This window comes from Rhamphochromis sp. 'chilingali' (assembly GCF_963969265.1).
Source record: "Rhamphochromis sp. 'chilingali' genome assembly, chromosome: 10".
NCBI lineage: Eukaryota > Metazoa > Chordata > Actinopteri > Cichliformes > Cichlidae > Rhamphochromis > Rhamphochromis sp. 'chilingali'.
In genome coordinates this window covers 17,868,111-17,879,215 of record NC_137937.1, presented here as the reverse complement: position 1 = coordinate 17,879,215, position 11,105 = coordinate 17,868,111, and the positions used below count along the sequence as shown (strand labels likewise).

The 11,105-nt window shown below is 40.4% G+C and overlaps 1 protein-coding gene across 1 annotated transcript; it reads left to right on the top strand.

Moving 5' to 3' along the window:
• Nucleotides 1-2,083: 2,083 nt before the first annotated feature.
• LOC308404513 (aquaporin-3-like) lies at nt 2,084-8,344 on the top strand. The gene is made up of 6 exons (XM_080894588.1): nt 2,084-2,230; nt 5,189-5,315; nt 5,454-5,591; nt 7,107-7,222; nt 7,316-7,533; nt 7,626-8,344. The coding sequence occupies exons 1-6, from the start codon at nt 2,123-2,125 to the stop codon at nt 7,834-7,836; spliced, it is 918 nt and encodes a 305-aa protein (XP_080750714.1). The 5' UTR covers nt 2,084-2,122; the 3' UTR covers nt 7,837-8,344.
• The last annotated feature ends 2,761 nt before the right edge of the window (nt 8,345-11,105 follow it).

Below are 11,105 nucleotides of genomic sequence, written 5' to 3'. Positions count from 1 at the left end.
TAAAAAGTTTGAAATAGTGAAGCTGTGGTAGGCAACATATTTTTGCCACATCTGCACTCACTCTGGGCTCCTGTTTTCAGGCTTTAGAAAAGTGAAGACAGAAGAATATTTTAAGTGTTTTGAAGTCAGATGAATTCAGTAGTATGAACAGCATGAAAAAAAATCATACAATAGAGTCCAAAGGTACAAGGAGCTACCTTTTCAGCCAAAATCTGCGACTTATTTTCTTTTTGGTGGGCCTATAAACAGTGAGGGGGGAAGACTCAGGACAAAGGCTGTGTATTTCTTGGCAGCTTCTGTGCCTTTTCTCCTGCTCATCATACTAGAGTTTTAATTGTAAGGATGTCAAAAGAGGACTTAAATTCTTGTGGGTATCCCCATTTTTTCACTTTCGCACTAACTGTCCAGTTTCTGAGCCAAACTCTTCCAGGAAAAGTTAGATAAAACCACATGGCTGAAAAATGCAGCTCCACTGTCTTTCAAAATTGTGTTTGAGCTGAGAACTGAATACATACAAAAATGATGTTCTTTTAGCCTCCAAATAACATTTAATTGTTAGCAAAATTAACAGTTTTTGAGCAAACTATGTGGATGTGTGTAGAAAACGCAGGTGGAAAAGGGGGACATACAAGAACAAGAAGAAATAACACCAGTCAATATCAATGTAATGAGAAATTTCTCTGCTGAATCATCTAGTCCCCCCCTGCTAATCTTCAATTTCCCTTCATATAATTTACATCAAATTCTACCATTTTAGAATCCTGCTTTCCCCAAAGTTGGTTTAGGAAGCATTCTCCTCAGTAATCTCCTCAGGGGACGCCTACTCCTATTCAAAAAAAGGTTCCTTGTAAAATGTTGCACGTGACTTAACCATGTTCGAGTTGACATATCTGGCTGGCAATGACTCAGATTGCCTTTTACACAATAACATCTCCATAAATTATGGAGAAAAAGTTTTCTGTATGCCTGAAAGTGGAATTTTTTTTCATAAGTTGACATTTTAAATAAGCAGTTTTATGTGTCTATAAACGTGTGCACATTTGTTTAGCAGTCCTTGGGTAAATTCCAGCTGATGGACTCCACTATCATGCAAAAACTGGCAACATCAACAACACACACAGACAAAAACAGGAGTATTTTAGAATGGGATCCAGATTCCTATTGATACCAGCATAGCTGAGGCCTTACAGAGCACATGTTCTCACATTTCTAACCAGACAAAGGAGACATAATGTATGGTGATGAAGTTTCAGAAGAGGAACATAAGAAAAGCACAGACAAAATAAGGTGACAGAAAGAGTAGAAGAGAAGATGTGTGTGATTAGCTGGGAATGATCCAGTACTGGTGGCAAACAGCATGAATTACACATGTGTGTGTATTTGTGTGTGTGCTCCGATAACTCTGGAACTCTAGGGTTCAGAATATACTGCTTTGAAAATAATGGAGATTCATTTGTCAAGATGTGTATATATATATATATATAGCATTCCATATGCTATATGGCTCTTGTGGCAACCAGGTAAGTTTGGATTTGCTTCCACTTGTTGTTTCCCAATGAGTGGAAATAGGAATTCTTTCCAACATTTGCTTTTTTTAATCAAACAAAAAACCCAGGATACCTGCGTATTAGTAAATATATAATTATATCTTATTTTTCATACAGTGAGTACTTCTAATCCCAATTCTGAGGGACAGAGAACAAGCATCATCAGTAAACTTAAACATACATTTAAGTTTAAATATATAACTTCATTTTATTTGGTTAGACTATTTTTGGTTGTAAAGGAGGGTAAAGGTAATAATAAAGTATTTACCTTACAATGCAAAAATGTCCTGAGGAAGAAAAAAAGGTGTACAGAGTGTGTGTGTGTGTGTGTGTGTATGGGTGTTTGTGCGTGACAGGTGGTGAGGGAGTGAACAGGTCAGTGACAAAACCAAGCTAGCACAGAGGCGGGGTATAGAGGGGTGGGTCCAAGCTCAGAATGGCCATCCGAGACCATTGGCTATAAAAGAGGAACTCAGTCCTCTCAGCTTCACAGGCACTCAGGAAATTCTACCAACTGTGTGTGTGTGTGTGTTTGTGTCATTTCTCACAGTCTCTTCAACCTGTGACAAGAAGACATGGGCTGGCAAAAGCATTATCTGGATAAACTGTCCCGCTTCTTCCAGATCCGCAACCTGCTGTTTCGTCAAGCCCTGGCAGAGTGTCTTGGCACTCTCATCCTTGTGGTAAGTGCATGTTTGTGTGTGGAAGCGTAAGAATGTGTGCACCTGTGTCTGTGCGTGTATGCATGGAATTCATGTATAATCTCAACACAACATTAAAACAATATTCATCCTTTAAATAATGCTATCTATTATGAATAACCCCTGCTCACCTGTTATATACATATATATGTGTGTGTGTGTTTGTGTGTAGGATCCCAGAGGCGCAACCTCACCCTTTCTTCACATAAAAAGGAGTTATATATGTGCACATGAACATGGAAGTTAATACATGCAAAGTAATGATGATAATTCAGTATGAGGAACAGCACATTTGTTATTGTTGTTTTTGTTTTCAGTATCAGTATTAAAGACAGAGGCCGACAAAAGATGAAATAGAATTTTATCTTGCATTGTCTCAAACATAAAGGTTAAAATAGGCATCAAAACAATAACTGTGAGGTGGACAACTTTTGCTTGCTAACTGAAATATATAGATATACTGTAGAAATATAGACTCCAGAGTATACCATTAAAAGTTGTTTATTTTGAAATGACGCCAAGAATAAAATGGATTTTACAGTTAATAATTTAAATTCTAGCAGGCAGCGTATTCTTTTAATGACTAAACATGATTAATCTTGCAGCACAATGTGATCTGTAAACCTGATAATAACCTGATAAACTCACAGAAGCAGGCTACCCCTGATTAAAATATCCCGTGTATGTACATATATATGATCTACATTTGTTTTGAGCACTTTGGATTGATCTATGTTAAATCATTATGGGAAATTAGAAATATTTGACCTGTAATGGTGTAACTCTTGGTGTGACTACTGATAGTACACAAAGGTGTGGTGAAGTTATTCATCAGGACACGTTCAGTGACAGAATAATAGGTGCCACATTTTTCTTATGCAATAATATCTTGCGTAAAAATTCCTCTTTCTTCTTAATTTTTGTTTGTGATTTTCAATGCCTCCAGATGAACTCATGCTCACTGGGTGTGTGCAGCCATGCGTGTTTTAATATTGTCTGAAATTCATGGTAGATTTGCTCACAAATTGACCATTGCATATGGAAAAAATTAGTTCTAGTCAAAGGCATTTAAAATATGTCATGAACTGACTGAGTAACTTTTCTGTTAGTATAGCGTGCTTAAATGCCTCATCACTGAGTCTAAACTGGCTTTGACCTTGGAAGCCATTTAGCAGCAGCAGCATCAGCAGCAGATTGTGTCTTTGGTTGCCACTGGTGTGCTAAACCCATGTGAAGGTGGAATCCATTTTCCACTTCAAAAGCAGTCTGCTTTCATCTGGAGAGTAGCTGTTGGAATTCCTCTAAGGCTCTTCATCCTGATTTTAAAAAGATCCCACAGAGACCGGTTTCAGGCCTCTCACTCCCAGACAAATCCTAAGTGTCTGTTTCAGTTGGCTGACTGCTCTGCAGTTCTTTTATAAGCTCCCTGACTGTGCTAACATTTGGCACTATAGATGTATGAAATGCTGAATCGGCAACTTGAATGTTTGTTGCTGGGTTGCAGTTAAGCTACATTATGACAGAAACATATGAAGTAACTGTAATTTGTGAAAAGAGCACAGAATCACTGAATATGAGCACTTCTAGAAGTGCTTCTGCAAGCTGGAAGTAGCTCTCCCTGTGTCCAAATTTAGTATCAGATTTAAATGAGACCTTTCTGGTGGAATGCGATCTAAATCAGGAAATGGACACTCACAAGCTAATGGCTGATCATTTGTAATCCAGTGCCTATGACATTAAGAAGTATCAAAAAGACTTTGTTCACACTCCTAAAAATAAAACAGCTAAGCACAATTCTAGCATAAGACTCAGCTATATCCTATTTTTCCAGCAACGGCTGGTCTCATCGTAGGAGGAGAGTTTACACTGAGCACAGTGATAATGAGCACTCCTCAGGCGCCAGTCCCTCTAAAGGCGGTTCCCTCAGACTAACCTCAACGTCATCTGATCTCAGTGAAAAGAATCCTCTTCATGGGGCTTAGAGCACAGAAGCCTAAGCATGGACGCTTACATACTACACTTACAAGCACATCCAAAGAACACTCATGGATATATGCACAAATATAATCACGAGGTACTCTGAACACACAGTTTGACATATCCTGTTTGGTGCTGTTCCATCCAGCCATCCATCCATCTTCTTCCACTTATCTGGGGCCAGGTCGCAAGGGGCACCAGCCTAAGCGGAGGGGCAAGACCTCCCTCTCCCCAGCCACCTCGTCCAGCTTATCCAGGGGAACATCAAGGCGTTCCCTGGCCATCTGAGGGATATAATCTCTCCAGTGCGTCCTTGGTCTGCCCCAGGGCCTCCTCCCCGTGGGACGTGCCCGGAACACCTCACCCTGGTGCTGTTGATAAAGAAAAATGTTCCCAAACCATCTTTATCCTCTTTCCAAGTGGATTAGGACTTGTTTTTCCCCCTTCTTGGATAAATCACTTGGGAATAATGACAGTTCCCCTCCGATCAAGGTCAACATACTGACCTTTCTGTACATGTAGTGTAGTCTTCTCCTGCCTGCCCTTGTTAAAACAATGGATTTCATTCAGAGCAGGTCTCATTCAGTGGGTTTTTGTTTTACAGGTCTCACAAATAATGATCACATTCTTTAATCTCACCTTGACTGACTAACAGGGCCTCTAATGTACAATACTTATATTGTGAGATGCTGAGTATGGTTGATGTCGTACACAAGACTTTGTAAAGTCTTGATATGCAGAATGCATTTCTCAGAGCAATTGGAAAGGTTTTCTTCATTTCAAACAAAAGTCAATGCAACAAACGGACAGAAAACATTTAGTCAAATTTAAATAGACCCATTTAAACAAAAACACACATTGAATTTTTCATTATATTAACTGTTCTACACGAGAAACAACCAAAAACTAGTGTATTCATTTATTGGGACCCAATTGAACTTGATTTCTCTGCTCTCTCTCCAGATGTTTGGCTGCGGTTCTGTGGCCCAGTTGGTGTTGAGCGGTGGTTCCCATGGTATGTTCCTTACTGTCAACTTTGCCTTCGGCTTTGCTGCTACGTTAGGCATCTTGGTCTGTGGCCAAATATCAGGTAAGCAAACTGATTTATTGATGTTTATGTTATGTAACATGTATTTAGAGCTTTTTTTGTTTTACTTTAGGCAAGGCTGTGATTTTGTGTGATTATGGACTGCACACACTGACATAATGTCAACATCTGCATTTGCAGGCGGCCATCTCAACCCAGCAGTAACTTTTGCCTTGTGTCTGCTTGGAAGAGAGCGCTGGAGAAAGTTTCCCATGTACTTCCTCTTTCAGACAATTGGTGCTTTCTTTGGTGCTGCTATTATTTTTGGCATGTACTATGGTAAGTGAAGACTTCTAGTGATGAGTCAGAATTATCTTATTATATAATTATTAAATAAATATACAATATATATATACACTCAACAAAAATATAAACGCAACACCTTTGTTACTGCTCCCATTCCCCATGGGATGGACGTAGAGACCTAAAATTCATTCCAGATACACAATATAACCATCCCTCCCAAACAGTGGTCACAAATCAGTCCAAATGTGTGGTAGTGGGCACATCTGCCATATTGAGATAATCCATCCCACCTCACAGGTGTGCCACATCAGGATGCTGATCTGACATCATGAGTAGTGCACAGGTGTACCTCAGACTGCCCACAACAAAAGGCCACCCTGGAATGTGCAGTTTTGTCTCACAGCAAAATGCCACAGATGCCACAAGCAATGAGGGAGCGTGCAACTGGCATGCTGACAGCAGGAATGTCAACCAGATCTGTCGCCCGTGCATTGAATGTTCATTTCTCAACCATAAGCCGTCTCCACAGGCGTTTCAGAGAATATGGCAGCACATCCAACCGGCCTCACAACCGCAGACCTCGTGTAACCACACCAGCCCAGGACCTCCACATCCAGCAGGTTCACCTCCAAGATCGTCTGAGACCAGCCACCCAGACAGCTGCTGGAACAATTGGTTTGCACAACCAAACAATTTCTGCACAAACTGTCAGAAACCGTCTCAGGGACGCTCAACTGCATGCCCGTCGTCCTCATCGGGGTCTTGACCTGACTCCAGCTCGTCGCCGTAACAGACATGTGTGGGCTAATGCTCACATTCGATGGCGTCTGGCACGTTGGAGAGGTGTGCGCTTCACGGATGAATCATGGTTCACATTGTTCAGGGCAGATGGCAGCTGAGAATGTCCCAGTTCTTGCATGGCCAGCATACTCACCGGACATGTCACCCATTGAGCATGTTCGGGATGTGCTTGACCGGCATATACGACAGCGTGTACCAGTTCCCACGAATATCCAACAACCTCGCACAGCCATTGAAGTGGAGTGGACCAACATTCCACAGGCCACAATTGACAATCTGATAGACTCCATGCGACGATGTGTTGCACTGCATGAGGCAAATGGTGGTCACACCAGATACTGACCGGTTCTGGGTCCCCAGACCCCCAATAGCGCAAAAAACTGCACATTCCAGGGTGGCCTTTTGTTGTGGGCAGTCTGAGGTACACCTGTGCACTACTCATGATGTCAGATCAGCATCCTGATGTGGCACACCTGTGAGGTGGGATGGATTATCTCAATATGGCAGATGTGCCCACTACCACACATTTGGACTGATTTGTGACCACTGTTTGGGAGGGATGGTTATATTGTGTATCTGGAATGAATTTTAGGTCTCTACGTCCATCCCATGGGGAATGGGAGCAGTAACAAAGGTGTTGCGTTTATATTTTTGTTGAGTGTATATAATTATCATATCTTATTATTTAAGCAGCAACAACAGCAATAATTAAAAAAAAAAAACATCTTATTATTTGGATCCCATTAGATGCCCTGTGGGACCATCCTGCAAGTTTTAATGTGACTGGACCTGACGCCACAGCTGGCATCTTTGCTACTTATCCTGGAAACCATCTCACCCTTGTCAACGGTTTCTTTGATCAGGTAGTCTTTTGAAATGCAAACTGGTTTTATACACAAATTTTAAGAACAGAATATAGATGGGATTCCCTCTTACATTTCATTTTTACCACACAGATTATTGGCACAGCAGCACTGATAGTTTGCATTCTGGCCATTGTGGATCCTCACAACAACCCTATCCCCCAAGGGCTGGAGGCCTTCACTGTGGGATTTGTGGTTCTGGTCATTGGATTGTCTATGGGCTTTAATTCTGGCTATGCAGTGAATCCTGCCAGAGACCTCGGACCACGTCTTTTCACCGCTATAGCTGGTTGGGGGAGTGAGGTTTTCACGTCAGTGGACAGATTTGAACTACTTTTCCTTCACATTGCCTTTACAGTGATCCCTACTAACACTTACTAACTCTTATTCTGTCTCTGTCCAGGGTTAGACAAGGCTGGTTCCTGGTCCCTGTTTTTGCTCCATTCCTCGGTACCTTCATTGGTGTAATGATATACCAGCTGATGGTTGGTTTCCACATGGAAGGGGAAGTACGTGACAGGAAAGAGAGCACAGAGCAGGAGACTGTCCGACTCACCAATGTGACTTCCAAAGACAACTCCAGAGAGGCTGTGAAAGAAAGAAATGAGTGTTAGTCCATTAGAGAGATGTCACTTAAAAAAAACATGCACTAAATACATAGTATCCCACCCTCACTTACTTCCTGACACAGCTATTGTTCTCAAACAATTGTTTCTGTTGGGACTTCTCCCCAGATAGATGTCAGGTTACCTTCTATACAGTTGCATGTTTATGTGTCATAGTTTAGAGACTGACTGTGTGAATTTAAATATGAATTCAGAAGCAAAGAATTACATTAATTCTTTTATGACATGAACTTTCAGATTTTAGTATCTACAACACCAGACTTAACAGTATTGTATGCTTTACACCAATTTAATTTTAGATAATCTTTTTATGGAGTTTTACATACTTTATATTCTGTATATACTTAGTTAGATTAAAATATTTTTAAAAATCCTGTTCTGTGCTTTTCTCAGCCCATTTCAGTGGGATATTAAAACAATCAAACATAAGCATGTTCAAACATTTGTCTATCTTGTCTATATAATGAAAGTAGTACATTTCACTTAATGTAGGCGCCACTCAGTGACATTATCATACCTGTGCAAACTGTTGCCTCTGTTATCTTGGGTAGAGAGATTGTAGCGAGGGTTATAGGGCTATAATCTTTCTACCCTTTACAAAGACAATCTTGAAGTAACTAAATCTGCTTCTTTCTTATATCCACACATGTTTCATTTTTGACCAAATTTTCTAAATAAATGTTATTTAAAGATATTAAATTCCATTTCCATGCTTGAAACTAGTGTGAAAAAAAGTCTTATTTCATAGAAACATATTGCCTACGTTCATCTGTGTCTATTGATGGGTGTGTTTTTTATATCCTTTTTGTCCTTTACTAGGTGCCAGACTGGACAGTGACTCTTTAAATTTTGTATGTAGGTTGAGGGGAAATGCTTTTGAATGATTGCAGTAAAGTTCTCCTTTTTGTTTTTGCATAACGTAAGTGTGGTTCATGTTACTCTCCTGATATTCCTTTTTCCTGTTTGTCAGAAGTGCTTCTAATTTCTGAACGTGACTGTACTCTGATTACATGAGATAAAAAGTACAAAACATTGTCATAAAAATAAGCTAAAGTGACACATAAAGGTTCACTTCTCAGACAGACTAGCTTGCGCCTATCCCCTTCTGACAAACTAAATATATATCTTACAATAATGAACAATTGTGGGAGCAATGTATAAAAGAGTAATTCAGTACTTTGCCCTTCATACTCACTGTTTTCACTATAGCTAGGGCTACCAACAACGCCACCTTTGGAATTTCACCCAAAGAAATAAGTACTAACACCAGTAAGGTACACAGGTTTGTTCCACTAATATGAGGCAGGAGATGTGATTTCACAATTAAAAGTTATACTTCGTTACTCAAAGAAAACTTTTTTTAAAACTCTACACATTCAACCATAACGGGAATGGGGGTTGGTGTTCAGAACTGAGGATGGTCAACTTGACGGGGAGACGATTTCAACAAATAAAAAAGATAAATAGATCACCCCAGACACTTGTGAGCATGCACTCAACTGCGAAGAGAATCTGGCACCAACCACACACACAGCACATAATAAAAGTCAGCTGGGAAACCCTCCACCACCTTCAGCTCTCAGCCTGGAAGCAAAAGGGACGAAATCAGCAGGTTTATACACAAAAAAAGGATAAATTATACGTTAAACTTAATATTAACAAAATCCTTTCACAATTTACCTAACAACCGTTCCTTAACAAAAACTACAAAAGTTAAACAATACTTGATAAAATAAAAACAGTTCAAAATGAACCCCACCTCAGACACACAACCCATATACATTAAAATATTTAAGGCCCGGGTTAGGGAATCAAACTCAGTCGCTGCTCAACCAGCAGAATTTGTGCTTGTTTGTGCTTTTTCTGCCTTTAGGATTGTATTTTCTCTCTTCACTCACTAAGGTTAATTATGGAGTTCCACAGGGTTCAGTGCTAGGACCAGTTCTGTTTACATTATACATGCTTCCCTTAGGCAGCATCATTAGAAGGCATAGCATACATTTTCACTGCTATGCAGTTTACACTCAACTTTATCTTACGATGAAGACAGATAACACACACCAATTAGTTAAACTGCAGGAATGTCGTAAAGACATAAAGACCCAGATGAACTCTGATTTTCTGCTTCTTAATTCTGTGAGCAACATAGTGAGGAAATGGAAGACCACAGGGACGGTTCTAAGGCCTAAATCTTAGATAAGCAGAGGCAAATGATGATGAGAACAGTCATAGTCAACCCACACACCAGCTCCAAAGACCTGCAACATCATCTTCCTGCAGATGGTGTCACTGTGCATCGTTAAACTATTCAGCGCACTTTGCACAAGGAGATTCTGTACGGGAGAGTAATGCAGAAGAAGCCTTTTCTGCACACATGCCACAGAGTTGCTTGAGGTATGCTAAAGCACATTTGCACAAGCTTCATTTTGGAATAAGGTGCTGTGGACTGATGAAACTAGAGTTATTTGGGCATAACACGAGGCCATACACGTGGTGGAAACAGAACACAGCTTTCCAAGAGAAACACTTGCTGCCCACAGTAAAATGTGGTGGCGGTTCCATCATGCTGTGGGGCTGTGTGCCCAGTGCAGGTACTGGGAATCTTGTTAAAGTTGAGGGTCGCATGGATTCCAGTTGATATCAGCAGATTCTTGAGAACAATGTTCAAGAATCAGTGACAAAGTTGAAGTTGCGCCATGGCTGGATATTTCAATAAGACAATGACCCTAAACACTGCTCAAAATCTACTAAGGCATTCATGCAGAGGAACAAGTACAACATTCTGGAATGGCCGTCTCAGTCCCCAGACCTGAATATTATTGAAAATCTATGGTGTGACTTAAAGCAGGCTATCCATGAAACCATCAAACCTGTCAAATCGTTACACTTCTCAAATATCATTGTGTTCATCTGCTATATGGTATATTTAAATGAAATTGCTGATCCAAACAACCGATGATTTATGAAGGAAAATCATGAAAATTATCAAGGGTGCTCATACTTTTGTAATAACACTGTACAACGTCTTAAATAATCATGCCCCATCTTATCTTAATGACCTTATAGTACCACATAACCCCATTAGAGCACTTTGCTCTTTAGTTAGGGCTGGATCAGGTGACCCTGAATCCTCCTTTAGTTATGCTGCAATAGGTGTAGGCTGCTGGGGGATGCCCGTGATGCATTGAATTTTCTTTTTCAGTCACCTTTCTCACTCACTATGTCTTAACAGACCTCTCTGCATTGAATCATACTTG